The sequence below is a fragment of the Colletotrichum scovillei genome (assembly GCF_011075155.1).
Source record: "Colletotrichum scovillei strain TJNH1 chromosome Unknown Contig00006, whole genome shotgun sequence".
NCBI lineage: Eukaryota > Fungi > Ascomycota > Sordariomycetes > Glomerellales > Glomerellaceae > Colletotrichum > Colletotrichum scovillei.
The window spans coordinates 2,953,660-2,977,478 of NW_023336264.1; the positions used below are offsets into that span (position 1 = coordinate 2,953,660).

At 53.0% G+C, this 23,819-nt stretch overlaps 5 protein-coding genes across 5 annotated transcripts; 3 read left to right on the forward strand and 2 right to left on the reverse strand.

Moving 5' to 3' along the window:
• Nucleotides 1-4,660: 4,660 nt before the first annotated feature.
• On the forward strand, nt 4,661-5,897 carry HER10_EVM0001820 (uncharacterized protein; the record flags this gene model as incomplete). Its single annotated transcript, XM_035471555.1, has 2 exons — nt 4,661-4,926; nt 4,982-5,897. 2 exons carry the CDS (start codon nt 4,661-4,663, stop codon nt 5,895-5,897), a joined length of 1,182 nt encoding a protein of 393 aa, XP_035332208.1.
• A 1,176-nt stretch (nt 5,898-7,073) lies between these two features.
• Nucleotides 7,074-7,711, forward strand: HER10_EVM0005721 (cyanate hydratase; the record flags this gene model as incomplete). Its single annotated transcript, XM_035475326.1, has 3 exons — nt 7,074-7,100; nt 7,179-7,615; nt 7,690-7,711. The coding sequence occupies 3 exons, from the start codon at nt 7,074-7,076 to the stop codon at nt 7,709-7,711; spliced, it is 486 nt and encodes a 161-aa protein (XP_035332670.1).
• Nucleotides 7,712-10,387: 2,676 nt separating this feature from the next.
• Nucleotides 10,388-11,967, forward strand: HER10_EVM0009893 (eukaryotic rRNA processing protein EBP2). Its single transcript, XM_035479365.1, has 3 exons — nt 10,388-10,766; nt 10,835-11,534; nt 11,624-11,967. The coding sequence occupies exons 1-3, from the start codon at nt 10,458-10,460 to the stop codon at nt 11,947-11,949; spliced, it is 1,335 nt and encodes a 444-aa protein (XP_035333169.1). The 5' UTR covers nt 10,388-10,457; the 3' UTR covers nt 11,950-11,967.
• A 472-nt stretch (nt 11,968-12,439) lies between these two features.
• On the reverse strand, nt 12,440-16,081 carry HER10_EVM0007769 (MYND finger). Its single transcript, XM_035477314.1, has one exon. It carries the CDS (start codon nt 15,169-15,171, stop codon nt 13,288-13,290), a length of 1,884 nt encoding a protein of 627 aa, XP_035332923.1. The 5' UTR covers nt 15,172-16,081; the 3' UTR covers nt 12,440-13,287.
• Nucleotides 16,082-21,913: 5,832 nt separating this feature from the next.
• On the reverse strand, nt 21,914-23,739 carry HER10_EVM0006740 (uncharacterized protein). The gene has a single exon (XM_035476318.1). It carries the CDS (start codon nt 23,484-23,486, stop codon nt 22,359-22,361), a length of 1,128 nt encoding a protein of 375 aa, XP_035332799.1. The 5' UTR covers nt 23,487-23,739; the 3' UTR covers nt 21,914-22,358.
• Nucleotides 23,740-23,819: the final 80 nt, after the last annotated feature.

Here is a 23,819-nt window from a genome sequence, read left to right on the forward strand (position 1 = left end):
GGGGGTGATGGAAAATTTTGTATTATGTCAGCGACGATAACAGGTGGTCGTCTGATAAGAACCTAAGTGAGGCACATGCTTTGGGGGGTACCCCCGCTCCACCTCATGAAACCAATGCCCTGTCGTGCCAGTGAAGGTACTCCGTACGCACCGTGATGCAGCTGCAGGGGTCTCCACGTCGGAAAGCCCCTAGGGCCGATCCACCTTGGACAGATCACACGCGGGAATCCCACAATCTGGCATCTTGGCACCTGATCAATGACAGTTCTGCAGCACATGGGCTGGCTTCACCCGGTCATAGGTACAAAAACTTTGCTCGAGGTTGAGGTACCCCTCCTGCATGCTTCGGTGATCATCTGTAGATTGATTTTTTTTTTTTTTTTTTTTGGTTTTTGGTTTCCCTGCCAAGCAAGTGGTTGTCAAGTCACTCTCGGGAGACTCAGACAACCAACAGTGCAAAGCCTTTGCCAATACAATCGATCACCTTACCCACGGAGGAAATGCGGTGCGGAGCTCGCCGAATATACCTACCAAATAAGCGACTCAGAAGGATGGTGGGGCCTGGAGCCGGCATCTAGGCCGAAGCACGTTGGAATTCAAAGCTTGTTTTCTCCAGTGAGATGGTCGTGTTTGTCAGTTGAGTAGGCTTCTTATGGGAAGTATACTAGAATATCCCTTTTGATGAGAACCAGGCTTGTCGCACGCATGGGCATGCATGGACAGTGCCCTTCCTTCATTGCCGCCTCGACGGATGATGCCACAGTGATGACCGCCTCATGTTGACGGAGAAGTGCAGCGGTTAAGGAGGCGCCGCCATGACCAGGCAAATGGTGGCGGAAGGGGGCGAAGACGTGCTATGCCAGAGACCAGATCAACATGAGGCGGTAATTGCAAGGTGGATGGCACAATTGCTACGTCCCAAGTTGGCGAAAGCAACTGTAGGGGAACGAGGTGAGGTATTTGCACCCGTGTCTGTCCCACAGAGCAAGCCCGACGGACTCTAGGATTCAGACTTCAGACTTCAGACTTCCGACTCGGAGAAAGGCGTGTTTCGCGTGTCGGAGATGTCGAGGTGTGGTTGAGTGAGGAGAACAAAGTCAATTACTAGCCGTCTGATTATGTGACACTTCCAGTCGTTTTCGGACGTGTCTCAGTATCGACGGCTGATGAATTGCGTACGTAGACGATTGCGCTGAGCTTTCTACCAAGTACTCTTTTCCCATACTTTTTCCCGACTTCATGTCGGCACCAGTCGGTGGGTGTTCATCAGTCAGTCAGTCAGCCCATGATCACGGTCAAGTCAGAAACATTTCGTGCAAGCATGGCCATGGCTGATGGATGGATGGCTGTTGTTTCCGGTTATGGGCGGGAAACGGAGGCTCGGACGTGCCGCCGTCCGCGCGACCCATGGAAATGTCCCGATCAGTCACGCTCTGGGGCGATGCCGCGATGGGCGCATGGCTGACACGAGCGTGTGCCTATTTTGGTGTGGCCGAGATATGGAGTACTGACAAGATCGCAGATAGACTTGGTCAAAACACCTCGCCTTCGGCTCGAGGCGCGGTGGCCGAAGTTCTAATCCGTACACAAACAAGCACGCAAGAAGCTTCCAGGCGCCACGCTGCCCTACCTTGGAGTTGAATCCACACATAGGCTGGCTGGCAAGTCGGTGGGATGCCATGAACCAAGGTGGTCCACGAGGAAACGAGGGCATTTGTAATAGGTCGTTCTAGGGCTGGCCTTGAACCTGGTGGAGGGCCAGGATCTTATGGGGATACCTAAGGTAGTTACCTAGTCCTGCTAGTGCAGTCTGGTCCAGTCTAGGACAAGCGCAGACTCCTCAGACCGCACATAGGTAGGAACCTCTCGGAAACGGCACTGGGGGCTGGTGCTACTCTTAAGCACATCAAGGTATGAAAGGTGCGCGTGACATAGATAGTACACCATCAAGACCGGGATCGCGAGAGGGATTTGATGTTACTAGCTGGTTTCTCATGGTCGCTTCAATGGAAGTTAATCCGCCTATGAGCTGCGCCACATGCCTGAAAGAGTATGGCCCGTAAGGCAAAGACGCGAGAAGAGGAGTAGCTAGGTACCTACGTATTGAGTATTGTGTAGGTAGAGGCGGCAGACCAGGTGAGAGACAGAAAGGAAAAAAACGAGAAGGAGGGATGTTAGCATGATTGGGACGGAGGGATGGATTCGAGAGCCCAGAACATGGAGCACGCCGTCTCTAAGCCGGTACTGGCTTAGCACGGGCCATCTCAGCGTTGAGGAAGCGAAAGTCCGTCCAGTCTTACTCTCGCGAGGTGCGGCGTGCGGCGTTCCTGCGACTTGCTCGACTGGGTTCACACTCCAAAGTAGGTATCCATCTGCGGGGAGATGCCACGGCGGGGAACATGACTTCTTTACGGAGGCAAGTATTTACGCCGCCTGTCGATATATGCGAGGTACTTCGTATGCACCAGATGAGAATGGTCAATGAAGTACCTTAGATGCTGAGGCGCTCCACCAAGGACCTACTAAACTCAAGGTACCTTAGGTCCATCGGTGGCCACAGCGGGCAGCTTTGCACACCACGGTCATTGACCACTGAGATGTCCGTATTGGTAGCAGAAGGCGCAGCTGCTGGACTGGATTGGAGATCCATGGCCGGAACCCCCTTCGCTCTCCTTCCCAAATTCTTTCTTCGTGCCTTTCAGCTGTAGGGCCGTTGCTGTCTCCTGTGCCAAGCCTCCAACCAATCTCCAAGTAGTGTACCTCGTTCTTTTTCTTTTCATCCTCGATACCTACTCTCTGAACTTCCGCACTGACTTTTCCTTGGCACCTCATGTTTCCCTTGTGCCTCATCCGCAGAGGCAAGAAGTGTCGAGGAAAGCGGCTGGGATGAGGGGTCTCAGGGTCTGGACAAATACCTGACTCCAGGAGGGGGTCGGAAGCAACTACAAGGTACCTGGACCTCGGGAACGCCAGAGTGCAGGGATTTCCCCGTCGGCCAGACCCTCGTCGACTCTCTTTCGCCATTCGACTGAGGCATTCCGACACGACAGGTTTGGTTTGAGAGAGGCATGCCGAATAACCTTAGTTGTTGGCCTCTTGTTTTGCGACTAACGACAATGGGACCTTGGTGTGTCTTTCCACTGGTCACAGAGTCATCGCCCATGCGCTACCTCGACACACTACTTCCATGGTTGACGTTCGACTTGACCCCAGACCTGAGAATAGTCTCACACACACACCCTCTCTCTCTCTTTTTTTTCTTGGCCTCACTTTCTTGCCCTGTATATTCTCCATGGCATGACTGTCGTCGTTGTCGTCGTCACTCGTCGTGGACGTTATGAATGACAATCCTTGCTTCGTGGCCTCTGACCGTGCATACAACCACAGACATGACACGATACATATCTCTGCTGCCTGGCCAAGACGATCCACACATTCAGATACCGTTGTCCCTGAAGCCCATGATCACATTCATTCTTCGTTACACTGATTGATCCTGGGCCTGAACCAACACCCCCCTTTCGCCAGGGTAACAAACACAAACAAAACAGGCGCCAGAAACACTCCCTCGGGTCCCGCGCCCCCCACCGTCTTGGGGCTAGCTAAGCTCCTGATAGACTTTCTTAGTCTTAGTCCCTTTTACGGACGTGGAACAGGACAGGACATGGATGACTTGGAAATGCTTGAATACGCCGCCCACTGACTAGCATTAGTCCCCCTTCTCCCCAACCAAGTAGGTACCTTAGCTTGTAGTGCCTAGCATGGATTCCATGTATCGCTACTGCTGCATTGTTGCTGCTGCCGCCGTAGATGCTACTACACAACTGGAGACATCACATCTTCTGGAACCATATGCCAGACACTAGACCCGTGTCCCATCCATAGCACAGCGTCTTGTCCGTTTTCTCTCTGTTGCTCACTCACGCCCTCATTCAGCTCACTGACTCTCTCTCATTCTCCTCCTTCCCCTAGCCCCCTTTCCTCCGACTTTTCAACGTGCCTCGCTGTCTCTTCATCTTGCTCTCAGACCCTCTCAGCTCTTCCCAAAGTCTGTTCTCAACCGCCGTCCCTACCCCAGCAGCCATCCCTAACCATGCTCGGATCTACTTGCCGTTTTAACCTTTATATCCCTACCCCATTCCGCCCTGTCCTTACCTCGCCCTGAGGTACCCGACCTTATTACCTACCTTCACCTTGCGGTGATCTTTAGCTCCAGTGTTCCCCTCTTGAAGCAGGCAGCAAGCCAAGCCAACAGCCACTTTAACAGATCCCGCTATATTTGGTGTCTCTCTCCCGCAGTTCTTCGCTCTTTGCCTCGTCCGCAAACATCCAGACTTTTATTCGCCCTTGCCTTTGTTGGTTTCCTCTTTGTGCACCTCCCCTCCACCACTGCCAGTCCCTCAAACTATATACTTATCTGGCCTCCTACCTTGAAGTGCCGCACAGCCTGCCTGACGGACTTGGAAACGGCTTGCGGTACAATAGCACTGCCGCAGCCTAGACTTACAGTCTACGAACCCTCGTCCTTTACCACGATATGCTCTAGAGATAAAGTCCAACCATCCGACGGCCTCTTCTTCTTGCCTTCTCTCTGATCAGGCGCCTCGGTCTCCGACCCATTGTCCGATCATATTAGCTGGAATATCAGACCTATTCGAGAATGTCTACCACAAAGAGCGCCAGCATCGACGCCGTGCGTGATCGCTTCCGTCAATTTTGGTCCCGAAACAGCAACACGATACCTCGTTACAGAGACTCTCCCGAGGAAGCAGACACCGCAAGTGAAGGCGGAATCGAAGTCCCGCCAACACCAGCTGAGAGTTTTACTTCCGAAGATGGATTACTCCCTCCTGCGTACATGATACCGAAACCATGGACACGGAAACGTTCCTTCATCATGTGCGGCGCTGTTTGGTTGGCCATGCTGTAAGTGTTGCGAACGGCGCAAGATTTGATTCACCGGCTAACTTTGTGATCTCAGCTTGATATTTGTCCTTCTGAACCTGGTACTATTCGTAGCCCGCGAGGTCTGGGATACGGCATCCGAGCAGTTTGAAAGCGCGAGCATTGTTGAGCCAATTCCATGCCACTCTCATAATGATTACTGGAGAAAAAGACCCATCTATGACGCTCTCCAGGCAGGGTGCATTGGCATTGAGGCAGACGTGTGGCTCATGGACACCGAGTTATTCGTTGGCCACAACAAGTGGTCTCTGCGTCAGAAGAACACCTTTACGAGTCTCTACGTAGACCCTCTCGTTCGTCTGCTTGAGGAACGGAACGCGGACCTCGGAAACACCACGCAGGAATCGCCTCGGGGTATTTATGAGGCAAGCCCGGATCAAACCATGGTCCTCTTGGTGGATTTGAAAACGAGCGGCCCGGAGACCTGGCCGGAGGTGGTCCGTCAGTTGGAGCCCTTGCGAGAGCGAGGCTGGCTGAGCAAAGTCATCGATGGCAAAGTCCACTATGGGCCTATCACCGTCGTCGGGACTGGCAACACTCCTTTCGGTATGGTCGTCGAAAACACAACCTACAGGGACACGTTCTTCGACGCTCCCCTCCTGAACCTAGACCGTCACAACTTCGATCTGACCAACTCCTTCTACACGAGCGTATCGTTCAAGAAGGCGCTCGGCACCGTTTGGTTTGGTGACTTATCAAAGGGCCAAATGGGGAAACTGAGAGCGCAAATCAAAGAGGCACATTCTCGCGGCTTGATGGTCCGGTACTGGGATCTCCCAGCATGGCCAATCAGCATCAGAAATCACGTGTGGGATGTGCTCGTTCAAGAGGGCGTTGATATCCTAAATGTGGACGATCTGAAAGGCGCCAGGAGAGAATGGGATCTCAAGGGGTGGAAACGGCTAACCGGCAACTCCACGATACCAGCCTAATCGGATAGGTCTTGTGCACAATGGTGTACACGAAACCAAACCATCAAACCGCTACCGATTATGACAGCGCATACCAGCGTGAGCTCCTCCAGAGGCATCCCCCCTTCTTGGAGTCAGAGCCACGCGTGCCGGTCGACAATATCTGGAATGTTGGCAGGAGCACTCTCCCTGCTCATATCGGCGTGTCGCTTCTCGAGAGCTGAGGCACTCGATGCTGGGAGAATACGATATAAACATCACAACCACTACCGATCTCCTATTGAAGGCCGGCCAGTGGGCCATCGCACAAAACTACCCAAAATCGACATACAAAGTTGTCAGATTAAATCCTTTCTTGGGTAGGACGACTTTTCCGAGAATGTCCTTCACATACGGCTACTTGGAGTAGCCTTGTCTGCACCCAATAGCAACACTGGGAAACATAGGAAACTTCGGACGTGCCCACAACTAGAAGGTGTTTATGTGGCAAAGTTATTGTACACCGAGAAAGGAACATGCGGAACATTGATGGAGTAGTAACATACGTACAATGAATGGGTCGGGGCAAGTTGCATTGCAGTCAACGCCGTTTATAGAGCGGGCCGGGCGATAACCGCCCAGCTGACCGATTCCGATCCGTGCCAAGACTCGGGTGCGATGACTTCGCAAACTTCACCCCGACCACCGCCGTGTGTGCCGAGACGGGCTTTGCCCGGATACCTTATTTAAGATAGACAAAAGTTACTAGAATACAAGGACTATTAGTCATCATATCTGGCCGGGATTTGCAGGCGATTTGTGGTGCATCGGTTTTTGCCTCTGAAGCCGAAATACCGTGTTTTCTCCGGCGGGGAGGCCTCGGCAACGGCGAACAGGACGACGCATCTTAGACTGATGGTTCTCTTAGCTCACGACCCCGCAATAGCCATGGACGATCTAAATGCATGACGTCCGGATGAAATACCCGCCCGCAATACCACGTCTTGAAGATTTAAGGCAGGTGTTCGTCGACATTTCCCTCTTTGATTCAATCGTACACAGTTGCATGTACAAGGACTCAAATTTGACATCTTCCCTTATCTCATCTCATCTCAGCTCATCGTATCTCGATTAGACGAACTCTCTTCCGAACCCTATCCTTGGCATTGTTTTCATCACACTTCATCCCACTCTCCATACTTCAGCCTGTCTATCACAATGTCTGGACAGCTCGCAAGTCTCGATGTGAGTAACGGACTCAAATGAGAATATTGAACTACGACGGCGACGAAGCCCCACGATCACTAATTAAGAACCAACTAGCCCTCCATGGCGGATCGTCTCCCGCCCCATTCCCAGGTCCTCTTTGACGCGAAGGCGTCAGCTGGACTTACGTTCGAGGAAATCGCCAAGCATCTCGGCCGCAGTGAAGTTGCCATTGCGGGCATCTTCTACGGTCAGGTCCAGGCCTCGGAAGAGGACGTCCAGAAGCTGTCTGGGCTCCTCGGAATCCAGGCCGCGAACCTGAAGCAGCTGAACAACTACCCTGACCGCGGCCGAGCCGGGCCCATGCCGCCTGTCGAGCCGCTCATCTACCGCCTGTACGAGATTGTGCAAAACTACGGGTACGCCTACAAAGCTGTCATGAACGAGAAGTTTGGCGACGGCATCATGAGTGCGATTTGCTTCAACACAAAAGTCGAAAAGGAGATTGATGAGGCTGGGAGCCCGTGGGTTGTCATCACTCTCAAGGGCAAATGGTACGTACAATTTGCTCGCTTCTTACACTTGATGCTCCGTGGCTAGGAACGTGAAGACTGACCTCAGTGATTAGGCTTCCCTTTACCCGGTTCTAGGGAGAGCCATGAAGTCATTGTGTACAGCGAAAGGAAGCGTCTTGTGAAATACGCAATGAGGATGGGATCAGCTTGCATCACGTCTATCGCCAGAGGCTAGTTTGGAAGCGAGGAGTTTCGGCTTGGTGGCAATGTATATATGAAAAGGTGGCAGTCATTCGATCCCCCAAGGGGGTCAATCTACAGACACACGACTGTGTTATCTCGAGCTTCGCTCGATGTAGCATACCTTCGCCCACGGTTGTTGGCCTGCTACACAACATCAGGGCTAATAAGAGACCAAGACTCGTAGTGGGGAGATAATACATGCGTTATAGCAAGTTGCGAACTTTGATTCGGTTATAGAGTATCGCCGGCCGCATGATTACTGAATTGCCCTTCTTTGATGACATGATTGAATCAAGTGTAGCTGTAGTTAGCCCCTTGGCGAGCACTCGTAATCGAAACATATCCCGTAAGGGTCAATGATCGCAGAGTATACATCAAACGATCGACACTTCAGAAAGCTGCTGGCTTTGGTAGAGTAAGTGGTAGTCAGGATGAAAGAACTTGTTCAGTTTCGGCTGCCCAAGGAATGAAAGTCAAGTGTTTCCTACTCAAAGAACTTGTGCGGGTACAAATATTCAAGATCGTCTTTCTCTCATACTCCCCCGTTCGTCCCCCTGTTCGCCCTTTGTCTCCAACACCGTCCCTCAGTGCCTTTCCCGTCCGGAGGAGTCTCACACAACCTACCTTGATTGCGCTGCAACGCATGCTTTGTTGGTCCCCTGCACTTGGCTCATCCGTCTGTCCGAATATATTGCCAAGCCCCGGGCCCCTCCTGCATGACGTGAAATGTTGCTGTCCCAGGCACACGAAAGGTGCTGCAGGACTCGAAGAGTACAGCCTGGTAATCTGGCAAATAAGGCGAAGTTTCCCTGGTCGCCGTTGCGGTGAAGTGGATGAAGGCTAGCCTCCGTTTGTTTGTAATGCCGTGACGTTGACAACAATGAACTTTCATGGGTGTTGCCGGTTTCCCAGTCAAAGAGCCCAAGTTCTTGCAATAGTTGTTCGACTCTCGTGCTTGACTTGAAGTCAGCAGTTACGTCTCGGACAAGTCATCTGCTCGTCGTCGTGTAAGTTGGGCGCTGTGTAGAAACATTGCAAATGCAGCACACTATTCAACGCGGCCACTGTGGAGTTGAACAGCACTGTTGCCAAGGACGAGAGGAATCGCTGATATAAAATGCAATTGAGATACCCCGAGACTATGATGCGGTTTGCCCATCGCTGCAATGCAAACCAAGGCCTACCTCGATCGTCCTCTACCAAAGAAACAGACCCAGACATACTATTTTACGCTGTCGATACCAAGTCAAGACAGAACCTCACTTCAGCACCAAGCGCCAAAGCAGCTGTGATGGAAACCCCTACCAACACTTGCAAGATCGATGTCGAACCCAGTTCTGGCACCAATGGCAGCGACCAAATTCCCTCGACTACGCAACGAAGATGGAGGCCATAGAGCTAGGCCCGTCTGGCAACGATGGAGTGGCTTTGAACAAACGAGTCATAAAATTAGATAGACCGCATCGAGAGCGCCCCGTTATGTATATCCCGAGCTACATCCCTCTGTCTTCACCATACCACAACCCAATCTTCGTTCTTGACTGCCCACATACGACTTCAATACAAAACACTTAAGCCTGGTTTCCCGTCAGAACCGCCGTATACATGTCCAGTAGTTTCTGTTGGCCCAGAAGCATGGTCTTTCTAACAATTTCGGGCAACAAGGTGTCTGGCAATACTTTCTATGGCCATGCGTGAATCATGTAGAGGATCATGGTCGCAAAGCCCATATGGCGTAAGTACAAAGAATTTGATCCTGCATTAATAGAATCCATATGTCCGGGCATTTCCTAGACAGTGCTCCTTTCTTCAGTTAGTAGCCTTTCCCTGTCGAAGCTGCGCCTAGTGTCTAAAAGCAAGTGGGGAGTTTGTGTTCCAGATCGAGGCTGTCGATAATGAGATCCGTTCTTCTTGGAAGCGAGCACAACTACAAAAATCCAACCCTCTGTCTGCCGACGACATAAAGGTAATTGCTTCACCGAGCCTGGGATAGACGTATGAAGTAAAAAATGAATACATACAACACCAGGTATTCGCTGGTCGTCACCGACCCAACTACTAATCCGGCCCTCATTGGCTTATCTATGGGAGAGCGGACGGGATCCCGAGTTTTCCAATGGGTATGGTCGTATGTGTTAGGTTAGTGATACAGTTCATCTTATAGACCGCAAGCTATGTGGCACACTTCCTTTTTAGAACGTCGGAGCGTCCGAGTACTCGAATTTACTGTTTCATTTGAACAGAGAATGATGTCTATATTTTAATGATATGTGCAGATGTTTGTATTCAAAAAATTGAGTTGGAGACAGACTTGTGAAGGACCTCTTCATCTGTATCTTGCTTCGTTGTGAATCACTACAGTGAGAACGATCTTGCGACGATGTTGATGATAAGTAAAAGATGGTTGACCAATGGCTGCTTACCAAGCCAGGGGCCAACCCCACCATGGGGAGCCAACCCCACCATGATTCTTGACCGCCTCGGCTGAGTGGGTCCCTGGAGCGGCAGAATTATTTTCAATCGACATTTTTTCTGAGGACCCTCCCCACGTTACCGCAACCCGACCGCAAGGAGTGTTGACCCAGCATACTTTTGCGACCAACCCAATATCAGTGCACTTCAGATATCGTCTGCAGCCATGGTTACCAAATCCAAACTCAAGCTTGCGCTAGCGGCCGAGAAGGGCATCGACCTGCGCAAGGTCAAGGAAGAGCGCAAGATCAAGGCGAAGCACCGCGAAGCCGCCAAGGAGCAAGAGAAGAAGAACAAGAAGAACAAGGGTGTCGAAGAGGATGACGAAGACGACGAGATGGAAGACGAGGAGGAAGGAGACGATGCCTCTGTCATCTCCATTGAGGGTGGCATCACCTTGAACGCAGACTTTGAGGATGCCGACTCGGAAGAAGAGGAGGACGAGGAGGAGGACGACGAAGAAGAGGATGACAAGGTTCGTGCTCCTTGCACATCGCGAAAACTCCGGGACCCCTAGAATGGTTGCTGACAGGAATTCTCTAGCTCGACATCGAAGCATTGGACGACACAGACAGTGACAGCGACTCCGATATCGAGATGGAAGCAAAGATCGAGCGTCCATCCAAGAAGGCCAAGACAGCTACCAAGACGCCCACAGCAATCGAGGAGAAGGATGGCGAAACAGATGACGAGGAGGACTCAGAGGTTGACCCCGAAGAGGACGACGTTCCCATGTCGGATCTCGAAGGCGACGACGAGGATCTCGAGGACATTATCCCCCACACCAAGCTCACAATTAACAACAAGGCTGCCCTCCTGGCCTCCCTGAACCGCATTCGCATCGACACATCCTCCACAGCCTCCTTCACATCGCACATGACCGTTGCTTCATCCAAACCAACCGCCGAGGCCGTCCCCGATGCCCAGGACGACCTCCAGCGCGAGCTCGCCCTGCTCTCGCAGTCCCTCGAGGCCGCGCGCAAGGGCCGCGCGCTCCTGATCAAGGAGGGCACCCCATTCTCCCGCCCCAAGGACTACTTTGCGGAGATGGTCAAGGACGACGGACAGATGGATAAGGTCAAGGCCAAGCTCATCGAGGAGGCCAGCTCCAAGAAGGCTGCCGCCGAGGCTAGAAAGCTCAGAGACCTCAAGAAGTTTGGCAAGCAGGTGCAGGTCGCCAAGTTGCAGGAGCGCCAAAAGGCCAAGAAGGATACACTCGAAAAAATCAAGACGCTCAAGAGGAGTAAGTTACACCCCCCTCCCTAAAGCTGCTAGCTGCGTGCTTCAGTACTTGTTTCAGTCCGAACCAGTCACTAACTATCCCCAACCCAGAACGTCAAGAAAACTCTTCCAACCTCGACACGCGCGAGGCCGACCTCTTCGACGTCGGTGTCGACAACGAGATCAAGAGCCACACCAACTCGGACGGCAAGCGCGGCGGTCGCGACGGCGGCCGATCCGGCAGCGGCGTCAACGCCAAGCGGTCCAAGAAGAACGAAAAGTACGGCTTCGGCGGTAAGAAGCGCCACGCAAAGTCGGGCGATGCCGTAAGCTCCGGCGACCTGAGCGGGTTCAACGCCAAGCGCATGAAGGGCGGCGTCGGCAAGAAGCCCCAGCAGCGGCCGGGCAAGAACAGGAGAAAGGCCATGAATAAGTAATGGAGAAAAAAAAAGGAGATTGTTGTTTTCTGTAGCGTAAAAAGTCAGGGGTTGGAGGGGGGAATGGAAGGAGGAGAGTCTGTAAACAAAAAACTAGAACGGAGGAGCGAATACCCCTCGGGTTCGATGGTAATCTACAAACGAAATGATTCAACTGCTTTTTAGTGACCTTTGTTATTGAATGTAAGCATCATTTGTCATTTCCTTGCCTCCTCGTATTGTGTCCCAAAAAGCCTTGAATCCTTCACTGACCCACTGGTCAGCACATATTGTGGCAGAGATGTCCCAAAAAGTTCAAATTAGCTTCGTCCCAATTCCATGCGGACGGTACGCGATAAACTTTCTAGCAAGCGCGCCAAACAAGCTGAGAGTTCAGCCCTGACGGCTTTGAATCAACTTCTCGTCGCAAGAGGCGTGGCATTGTACGTCATCACCTTCCGTTGGCAGGTTTGTGCACAACAACGATACGGACAGTGGATTCTTCGAAAGACCGCATAAATTCTGACATTATAGTGGTTGATCTCTCATAACAATACGTACATCGTCCTCGCTTGCTACTCGGAATATGTACTCCTGGAGCATTGCGCAAAGCTTTCCCGTCTGCTCGTGCTATCCTATTTCAGAGGAATTGGCACAAGGACCCTGGAGGATACTATTCTGCCATCCATCTTGGGCGGCCTATGCATTCTCTCAATCCAAGTGAGCCGCCAATGTAACCGTCATCTCCATCCTTCCGCTGCGGGCTTCGCCAGCCCATCAACCCAAGACCAAGAAAATGTAAATCCGTGACATAAAGACCGTCTCCATGCTGCAATGAGAGTTCTGCGGGACACAATTTCGGTAGTTTTGAGTGTTACGTATGCCGCCTTCGACGATTTGTCGGATGCGTGTGCTACCGTCCAAATCTTCCCGAGTGGCCAACTGCTGTTCCATGTTGATCGTTGCTGGAAAACGGTCGACATTGGCAGATTGAAGCCCCTCAATCTCGGACACCGTGGTGAAGGTATAGATACAGTCGAGGGAATAGTGCCTTGCCGAGGACTTGGGCAGTCCTTTTTGTGGAGGCCAGGTGAGGCTGAGGAAAAACTGAGGATATATCGTCCTGTAATAAAGGGGAGCCATGCCGTCGCCATGAATGGCAAGCACCCAATGCCGAACCTGAATATGCTGCTGAAAGACCAGTGGTATCGAGGGAAACGCCATGCATTTGGAAAAAACGCTGTGCTGTGCAATGCTGTGCCACCTGCGGGCGGCAAGGAATCCGTATTATAAACATCGCGCCTCCGAAGGCGCTTTCCGGGGTATAGTCGAACGTTGGGGAGCACTAAGTGGCATGGATCACTGCGTCGCGGCCACACACCAGTGGCGATGGAAAGCCCATGCACTCTTTTGACACTCCTTGCTGCAGTACTTGGTGCGGCGGCAGCGGCGACACTTGGCGAATTGGCGGGTAAACTCTTCCCACTTGCCGCACTGGTAGTACGCACACTGACGGATGCCTCCGCGGGTATCGTCCTTGCGGCACAGGTTTCTCATGACGACGCCAGCCCAGTATTGCATATCTGTGCTGTGATGTCGGACTGTGAACTTCTCGACCAGGGGGAAAATGTTGAAATCGTTGGGCAACAAAAACTCCTCGTCCAGCTCCTCCTCTTCAATCTGCTCTTTGGGAGCGTCCTCGCCGTCCAAGTAGCGGAGTTCCTTTCCAATCTTGAGCCTAGGGACCAAATGGCTCTTTTGGAAATACGACCGCAAGCCACAGTACTTGGAAACGTATGCAAGCAACTGAAGGGACATCAAGACGTCTTCTTCACGCGGCATGGCGGCAAGCATCTGGGCGTTGGGTACAAATTGTCGGTCAAGGAGATACCGGGGAACGCTTGCGTTGGGAATGGCCGGCTGAGGAGGCGTAACCATGGTGGGACGGTTCGGTGACAAACCGATGGCAGGCACAGGGGCTGGCGTCGTAGCAGCTGTGTTGCTAGTCTCCACAGGGCCACGGTGTGTGATGTTGAAGGCTCCAGTATCCTGAGTTTCTGACACAGTCGGGGTGTTCAGGTCCATTGTGGTAGAACCAGCCAGGATGCTGTCTCCCTCTTCCATGGTGATATCTTGGATATTTACGGCAGACTGAATCTCAGTGCCAGTGCCCGACATTTCAGCATCCGGGGACTCATCGGATGGCGCGTCATCTCCAACCAAGTCATCCGAGTCGACAGTGGAGTTCTGGTGACGGATGGAAGGACGGCGACGGGAGCGATTTGTTGGTGCAAGTCCCGAAGTAGGCCGGACGGTGGGAGAGCGCATCTGCGGAGGCGGCAGAGGAGTTGTGGGGGAAGAAGGCTGCGAGACCAAATTTGCGTTGCCAAAAGTCATCATCGACGCAAGGCGATCAGCATCGCGTACAGGCCTGACAAAGCCCTCCATGGTTTCAGTGGCAGGTACGGCGGGTGCCAACGGCTGAACGACCTGTCGAGAAGGAGATGCAACGGCATGGCGAGCCTCGGCGGCACGATAATGATGGTGGTGATGATGATGATGGTGACGGTGCGCAGGGAACGCAGGTCGCTCGGCGGAGGACGCCAGCGGATACTGGGGTGGAGTGGGTGTGGACTCGGTGTTTTGTTGATCGACTGCGGAGCTCGAGGACGAGGAGCCTGCGTAGGTAGCAGAAACGTCAATGGAAGGAGGAGGGGCCTGGCGTCTGGAGGCTCTCTGATCAACTTCTGTTCGGGTGGATCTGTTGGTGAAGGACGGAGCCTTGTGTACACTGCGGTGTTCGTGGCTCCTGTGACGGTGATGATGGTCCTTGCTCTTATCGTCCGACTTGTCTCTGCACTTCTCAGTGACTTTAATGTAGTTATCGAGAATGGTAGCAATGACGGGGACCATGTCGGCCTCGACAACCCTGGTGCGGACGTTTTCAGTGCCCCTGACACCAATGTTGACGACGCACTGGAAGGCCAAGTTCCACTTCCACATATCCATCATGTCCTTGCTCCGACCGCGTTTTAGAATGCATACCAAGCGCTCGATGCCGCCGTCGACGGTAAGAATATCGCGGATGCGAGCCGAGGATGTGGTGAGGTAGGCGAGATGGTTGAGAGAGTTGATGAGAGGAAGGGTAGACGTGCAGTCGAGAGCTCGTCTGTCATAGAGGGCGGTCGTTATGCCGACCGACGCCTTGTTGACGTTTGGGATACTGAAATTGACTTCTCTCATCTTGAATGACGGGTAAGACGACGAGATGGATTCAAGGGTTATTCAAGTCGAATGGGGCCAGGCAGTGCAGCCGTGGGAAGGTGCTAATGTGACAAATCCCTTCCAGCTTGGGTGGCCCCTTTGACAGGTTTGAAAGAAGGAGTATGTTGATTCGTGCTCGCTCGACAGGTCGATGGGCAGATGATGGATCTCGAGGTGTGCCGAGTGAAGAGCAAAATGAGGAGAAAGAAATCGAGGTTTGGGGTTGGGGTCGCTCGAGGGTGGCGATATTGTTGTGTGGGTGTGTATGAGAATTGGGTTGGATTGGACCGGATCGTGCGTGAGCGGACTCGTCTCGATTCGATGGTATCGGTAGTAGTCTCGTACGGTGCGAGGGTCGGAGGTACGATGGGAAGCGTTGCAAGGCTTATTGTTTTTTCTTGGTCGCGGTCTTTCCGAAGGCAATCGTTTGGTTTAATGGAACCAAAGGAGGCAGGAGGGTATGGTAGCAGCTTGTTGTAGGAAGGAGAGTCGCAGGAGTAAGGAAGAGGATGCGATGTAGCGGCGAAAAGACGGTGGAGGGTAAAGGGTGATGGATTGGTTTGGTTGTGTTTCAGGACCGACACCCGGAAGCGTGACTCGGATGTGCTGTGAAATGGCAGTGGCAGCGTCAGCCAAAGCCAAAAGGAGCAGGAACTAAAAGCCTAGGCCGAGAGACAAGACGGATGCACGCAAAGTGGAAGCGAGGTCTGGCATGCAGCGATAGCAGCGAGACAATGCGTGCGATGACGCTTGACGCTTGACGCTCAACGCGAGAAGGTGAGGATGAAGAGCGGGACAAGCGACGACGAGGGGAGGCTGGGAAGAACAAGAGTAGGAGTAAGGGAAAAAAAAAGAGGAGGAGAGGAAGAAGGGGCAGAGAGAAGAGGAGAAGCAGACGATGAGGATGGATGCATCAGGTCCGCACGTACGCGAGATTTGTGCAGTGTTGGCCCAGTCCAGCCCGGTCAGGCAGCCCAGCCCAGCGCCAGCCAGCAGGGCCCAACATGACTGGGACGCACCTCATCACACAGCTGGGCCTCTAACAACAGCACCTCAGCCAGCGACGCCCTTGGACGATGGGAAGTAACACAGGGCGCTTCCCCGTCTCACACATGGACAATAAGCACAGTCCCGGTAATAGCGGAGCTCACAGCAACATAATACCTAAGATTCTAAGGTGTATTCAGGAGGCAGGCAGATAGATGGCAGGACCTCCTACTACCTAGGTACGTATTGATTTGGCAAAACAAATTAGTCGGGAGCTTGGAATACTTACCTGCTAACGCACCATATACCTTACCCTACCGGCCTCGATGCGACTCCTTGCTTGATCGTCGAATGTACAGCGAAGCTGGTAGACGGGGCTGGGCAAAGACGCAACAGCACACCCGATTGCACTGAGCTTGAGGTCCTTGGGGCGATATGTCAAGTGAGGTACCTTAGGCACGGTACCTTGGTTCCATGATTGGCGGTAGAATGGGTAGCAAATGTGGTGATGGCGCCCACGGACAGGAAGTGGGCAGGCAGAGGGCAGGGAATCATCAATGGGATCGCTAAGGTAGGTACGGTAGATAAGTTAAGGTACCTAGTAAGGGAAGGTGCGGTGAGGTGTCCGCGGTAGAGAACCTCAGCCTTCTATGCCTGTAGTCAAGTCATGGGTGTCCCGATTTCCCAAGGGCAAACGCGGCGAGATTTAACAGCAACCTCCTTACCTAACCTTGCGTGAACATGGCCAACAGCGAACCGATTATGTCCTTCCGTTCCCGGACACCCTTCTACTTTATTCCTCTAAACTGTACGGATACTCCTCGTCGCGGCATGGTATCATGCAGCTTATATAAGCGCAATTGATGTTGCGATGCTCCCTCGGCCGGACAGAGTCCGACCGGGTCAATATTCTGATGCGACTGCCAGCTCTCCGAGCTCCCATGGACGGATTGTTTGGAACATCGTGAGGCTAAATCACCATACGCCGTTGATAGGGGAGCGACACCGGACAGTCAAATGACAACTTGCCGCATGGATATTTACAACCATCCGGCCAAGCCCTTTCCCGAGCTCGAATTCAATATCACAGGGATGCAAATCCAACTTGATTTGCCAAACTCAGTCATACTTTTTCGAACTGCATCATCTCTCGCAATGAACCGAGTCCGTCGAGTCTCTTGAGCCTCGAAGTTTCCTACGTACAGACCCAAACACCAAGGGTTGGTTCCGCATCAGCCAGGCAAAGTCGAGACAGCACATCAGGTACCGGTCACGCCGCGCCGTTGTACCTACCTTCTTACACCCGCCACTCGGCCGCATTCGGCCTTGCTTGTACTTGGGGGAAGAGAGACCCTGACAAATCGCATGTCCATCTCCTGAGCATCGAAGGTCATGGTCTCCGCAGGTACATAGTTCCGTACCTTTGCTCTGTCAGGCAAGCTCACAAGGTAGGTATCCCAGGTACCTCTAGGTGCGGCTAGCTCCCGCTCACTCCAACACCACCACCGATCCCTTCACCGTCTTTTGACACTCTCTTTTCCATGAGCCCGGAACACGCCTCCTCTTTCAGCCTCCAGGAACCTCAGCATCTTCTTTGTTCCTCGAAACGACTCTAATATTCCCCTGCTCATTCTTTTGTCCCTCGCCAGGCCCTCACAAGGTACGGAGCACTCTGCATTTACTACTGTAGTCGTACAGTAGACAGTAGCAGTGGCCGTTTTCTAGCGCTGTTCCCTGCCGCCTCCCGTTTCTTGAGCCGTCGGCTCGGGTCAATACTGCCGGGGCGAGCGACCTGAGTGCTCACAGTCACGGTCTTGTTAGGTACTTGTTCGGACATTTCGTGGGGCCTTGCTATTTTCAAGGCGGCAGGCATCAACCTGCACGTCAGTCTTTCTCCACCAAGGTGTTTGGTTGAACGTTGATAGCGACGCAGTTCTGCCACATTGCGTAGCTTTCCAAGCAGTCTGTGCCGGCTGTGATTGCATTGTACGCACATTATCTGCATTGAGAGGGTTGACAGAGGAAAGATCAAGACATGAACACGCCAACCCTTTTCAAAACACCATCGTCGTGTGGAACGTGGAACGTGGAACATTGATGGAAGGAAAGGAAAGAAAAGAAGAAAAAGCAAAGGCAGCCAAGTGGTCTACCCGTTGGCGATGCGAGATTGGGAGCTGAGAAAGCTGCCATCTATGGGCCTAGTGCATGAACGACCGTGTATTGCATGTGTCGTGAGCTCTCGGCTGCTGCTAGACAGGATACCCTGACAAGCCTGAGCAAGACAAAGAGCTGGGGAGAGTTTATCGAGTCTGTGTGACGACAGGAGAGTAGGAGAGGTGGCAGATGCGACGACCGTTCGCACTACTTGTTGCTGGTCCGGTTTGATGTTGGCAGCTTACACCATCCTTATCTCTGATTGCTTGGACTGATCGAGCACTGCGCTCTCCTAAGGTACGTTTATCTCACCTTTTGGTAGTCTGTCTCGCCGTTCACAGGTGCTCGGTAATTGTTGCTGAATCTTCATGATGCCTCCCTCACCTTGGGATTGGGTTATATCTCGGGGTGCTCGTTTCATGGACAGCAAAGAGTCATCATTTTCATTCCTGCGCCCATGATTCGTACCTCGGTACTTTTCCAAATGTCACTGGTGTTGCTGTGGCATTGGCAGCGTAAGTCTCACATCAGGTCCGCAGGGACATTTCACAGGCATGTACTCCGTACCTTCAGCGACAGATAGGTACAACTGACACTGGTGAACTGGAAGGGAATGTGCCCCACCACTGTCTTCAGCAATCGTCAGCGAACGGCACTTGTCCCAGATCCAACACACAAATTGGTGCGAGATTGCATTCCTCGGAGCGTCGTTTTCGTAAAGGCTGAAGCCCGAGTGTGCCCTGGGTTCGGAAGCGGTGAGGTCATGGTCTATTAGAGAAGAGATCGCAGCGCCAGGGCACAGATGCAGCCATGAGATGAGTGCCATGTGTCAATTTCAATATCAACATCAAATTTTAGTTTTGCAGGCACGGGGCAGGCGTGGCGGGCAGGGCAGGCAGGGCAGGCACCGAAGAGGAGGGAACGCCTTCCCGTTTACCTCCCGCCCGATGAGAACAGAGGGACGGACGGCAGGGAGGGCGGGGTCTTCGCCGCCCTCCATGTATTCATTCGTACAGGGAAGACTCCAGGAAGGAGCCCGCCGCTCGCTGGATCTGTTCTCCGCCCCTCTCTAAATGAATTCGAACCTGCCTGTAGGCACAGTATTTGTACATCAAGTACCAGTTCTCAGGGACCACACAGGGCAGCCGCTGATGTCTACTCCTTCCTGCACCGACTGGAAATTTTCTGCAAAATTCTGAATCAGAATGTCTTGGATAACATCGGGAGTACCTTGGGCAAAGAATCATCAACTACGGATACTCCGTGCGGATACCACCTGATTGCTTACCTTACCTTACATCCCAACTTCTCGAGGTAGTACCTCAGGTACAAGGCCCCCAGCATCGAGTTTTATGCTCCTGATCCTTCCGACCCGTCGGGACCCTCAGTGATTTTCTCCACCTCAGCCGTCTTGGACTCTTAGTCACAGCACACCACGTCCGCCGCCCTCCCTCCCTTCCGTGCCCTTGGCGGAATATGTCCGGAGAACCATCCGTACGAGCTGGACTGCGCCGGGGATACCGACTTGCAGCATCCATTGTCCAATGCCATCGCAATGCAACTGACCGGGCACATAATAACAATACCATTCATAGGTTACGAAGCACTGGTACGAGCAATGGCATTAGTATCAAAACAAACCCCACTCACAAACACCAACCTCCATCGCTGTCTTCGCCTCTGTGCAGCAACTAACACTTGTTCCTTTATAGACAACCTCTGCAGAAACTCATAGCGCACCTTGTTAAGTAACTGATAGACATTCCGATGGAGTACATGCCTGACCGCACCCGGCAGACTCAGAGACGCATACCGATGGCGAGCCGTTAGACGCCTTGCTGCCGACTTTGGCGTGGCCTGCTGCATGCAGGATCCTTCTTTTTTATCCTTCCGCCTCTGTCCGCCCGCTTGCCCGTTTGCCACGAGCTTCGGTACGGCGTCGGCGGCTGACCAGTCCACTGGGACGCTACAAAATCAGAAACACCAACTCTTTGGCTGACCAGAACTTGCGCTCAACAAGGACCCTGTTCTGATCGATTGGCCGAGATATGCGCCAGCCATTCGGAGATGCAATGCCATGCGATGCGAATGGCGCACAAGCTTCTTTTACAACATGGAGTTTCAATGGCATTGTGGGACACAATAAGGTAGCCCTGGCCATGAATCGGGGGCTGGGACTCTGGTGATTGGCCGTGCGCGCGCCATTTCCCTTGCCGCCTCTGCCATCTCAATTCACCACAGCGCTTAATTATTTCAACACGAGATGCAAGCCCGTTCCCTTCTTGCCTTCCCACTTGTCGGCCCTCCACCTTGGCAGTGGGCCTAGATCGGGTCTCGGTGCCTCCACCACTGCCAAGACTCCATTTACACTTCTCCAAATTTCTCAGGCGTCAGAATCCCCACTTTCTTAACGACAGATGCTGCTCTTTTCCCTTGCTCTTTCCTTCTCTCGGCTAAGAGTCTCCTGCGTTCTGGTCCGAGGAACGGAAGGGGGGTCGGTGCAAAAATAAAGGGAGGCAAGAAAGGTTGCTGCCGTGACCGCGGACGCTGACGGCTCACGGACTCCTCAAGGTTCACCATCCAGGTGCTTCGTGATGCGTCTGGCGCTCGGCTTACTCGATGGAAACACCTTTTGGGTTAGCCAGCGGGCACTTGGAAGACCTCGATCTTCTTTTCTACGACGTGCCGGTGCCAGTGGAGAGCCAGCGCATCAGATCACTACAATGTGTGGTTGGTCGGTCGGTCCACACCCAGCGCAGCAAAGCACCAGGACCATCCAGCTCCAGTCGAAAATGTCTCGCCTTCTGCCGATCCAACTTGGCCCTCGAGCAGTTGCTGCGGGCAAAGGGGGCTCGCAGCTCGCTGGCTTCCATCCATGGGGCTTTGCTTCTGCGTCGCCAACGTCGTTGTGTTTCAGATGACATGTCTCAGGGTGGACTCACCACCGCTGCTGTTGGTTCTTCCCTTGGCCAGTGAGGCATCTGTTCACTCGAGTTGAAGGGACTCAGGGAGGTCTCGTGAGCTGAGCGAGATACCACCTTGGCAACTCGGCCAACTCTGTCAGACTTTGCACACGTGAGCTGCCAACCAGAACCGACCTATTAGAAAGAAGGTCAAGCAAGAGTCGTGAGCTACCCCGACGGGACTGTGCGCCGTGTAGCGTACCAATGTCTGCATACTTGCCTACTTTCCCGAAAGCCAGCCAACCACACAAACCCCCACCACCGAGATCGTGCAAGATGCGGTCAGTGGGACCCTTGTTCTCTGCCTGGGAGGCTGGCAAGATGGGCCGCTGCCCGCTGGCAAGCCGCAAGCCCATTCTCGGTTCGTGATTACGCGCAGACAGTGGAACCCTGCCCTCCATCCACTCGCCTCGATCTCGCTTCTAGTGTACGGATAGCCTGTCCACACGTGTTGGCGATGTAGTATCAACGTACCCACTTGTCTGACCGTACACTATCAACGTACGCGCACTTTATCCGTATATCTTACGAACAGTGATCCGTAAGTAGCGTGTGATCGTGACTAGTATTAAATGACTTACTGACAGGTTGTAAATTCCGGTCCGAGTACCCCTATACTCGAAGAAGGCCAAGAGAATGGCGGAGTTGGTCCAAGGTTGTCACTGTGGCTTTCAAAGCTCAAGATGATTTAAATTGTATGCTTCTTTTCCTAGCTATGGTTTTAAGAGTTGTAGGAAACATACACCTTATATGTGAGGGCTGGTTTTCGCTGTTACTTTGGCCATATGCCATATACGCATGGATCTTGCTGAAGAATAACCCATGAAAATCTCAGGATTAGAAATCCTGAGAGCCTAGCAAAACTCTTCCCGCTTGCTAATTCGCTTTTAACTTTTCGAGTCCCTGCCGCCTGTATCATGAATGAGAAAACGCCTTGCCGCAAATTTCAACCCAACGCCATTCGTCTGCCTTTGTCGACCTGCGTAATAGACCATAAGGGTCGACGGCGAAAAGAATTCAGGGACAGGATGGACAATACCTAATTCAAGACCAGCCCAGTCTTTACTCCCCGCTGATCTTAGCATGGCGAAAGTACTTCATTCCCATCCAGGCCACGGAGACCCAAACCCAAGCCATGATACTGGTTAATATAATGAGGGCCGGATAATAACCCGTGATGGGCAGCGTCGGATCGTCCTCAAGCTCTGGGGGCGCGTACGGGGTCGTACCGACATCCCACGCCCAACTCCATACCCCAAAGACTGAGCCCATGCCCATAACAAACACCAGCCCCGTCACGATCAAGACGACCCAGCCCCACCATTCTGTATCCGAATAGTCGATTTCTGTGTCGTTCGGAGGTAACGGAGTGGTCGATAAGCCGCTGTACGAGAGCGGCGACTTGGCCTGCAGTATGGACTGCTGCCTAGGCCGGGTTCCAAAGTAAGATTCGGAGCCCGACGAGAGCGACGAGTCGGGCTGCAGGTGTGACGGCATGTGGTTCGGTATATGTAAAACGTCGTCTTCGTCCGTTGTAGAAGTGTACGAGATCGTAGGGCTAGTGATGGTGGACTCGGCCTCGTTTGTTTGCCGAGCATTCGACAGAGAAGATACTGGAGATTCTACCAGACTCGACCTGCTCGCATATCCTTCCATAGATGGCCGCGGTGTCAGGTCCGCGATATTCAGTCCGAGAGGATCGTGCTCGATAGTTGTCGCGTGCGATCGAGACGCGGCGCCCTCCATATCGCGGGAGACAGTGTGTGACGTGTCGATAGTGAGCTGTTTCGCCTCTTTGCGCTCCCGTTGCGCACCTCTTCCCAATAGGGCCACCTTCCTAAGGGAGCCCTTCCTTCGTCGAGACTTTTGCTGCTGCTGCTGCTGCTGCTGCTGCTGGATGACGGTCGACATGGATGTCGGTGGGGAGCGCGAAGTGTCGTCCTCGGCTTCTTGGTGACGCTGCTGCTGCTTCCCATCGGAATGGGAGCGCATGAAAGGGAGTTTGGAGAGGAAGTTTGCGCCGGAGGAGGTGCGTCGGTGGGGGATCGTTGACGGCGGCTGTTGCTGCTGGCATTGATGCTCCGAGAGTGAGACCGACTTTGGTGATACAGCTCCTACCGTCGATGGGTCGTTGAGCGCAAACGTGCGACACTCGGCGCCATTGTCGGCGCCAGCCGCAGTATGATCCATTGCGTTTGGTAAGGTATTTCGAACTGCGATAATCCCTTATCGTTCCGTCGGAAGAGTGGACCAAAACCGATAGGGATGGGGTGGGGGAGAGTCTCACGTCAAAGCTTGGGGACTGTGTACGAGTCGGGGCCGCGACATTGACGCCCACTCTACCGGCAATTTGAAGCAGGGGGTGGATGAAAAGGAGGGAAGATTCAGCTTAGGGAAGCTGGTGGTCTTTCTGGATCTGATTGAAACTCTGATAATGCCATGTAGAGCTCAGGTTGGCAATTGGGGTTGACGCGGGTCGAAGATTGAGAGGGCTAACTGCAAAGAGGTAAAAGATGTAGGACC

Bases quoted from the DNA above. Each gene is read 5' to 3' on its own strand.
- HER10_EVM0009893 (XM_035479365.1), top strand. From the start codon at position 10,458: ATGGTTACCAAATCCAAACTCAAGCTTGCGCTAGCGGCCGAGAAGGGC. The intron at 10,767-10,834 runs GTTCGTGCTCCT...GGAATTCTCTAG, and splicing joins ACGAAGAAGAGGATGACAAG to CTCGACATCGAAGCATTGGA. The intron at 11,535-11,623 runs GTAAGTTACACC...TCCCCAACCCAG, and splicing joins AATCAAGACGCTCAAGAGGA to AACGTCAAGAAAACTCTTCC.
- HER10_EVM0007769 (XM_035477314.1), bottom strand. From the start codon at position 15,171: ATGAGAGAAGTCAATTTCAGTATCCCAAACGTCAACAAGGCGTCGGTC.
- HER10_EVM0006740 (XM_035476318.1), bottom strand. From the start codon at position 23,486: ATGGATCATACTGCGGCTGGCGCCGACAATGGCGCCGAGTGTCGCACG.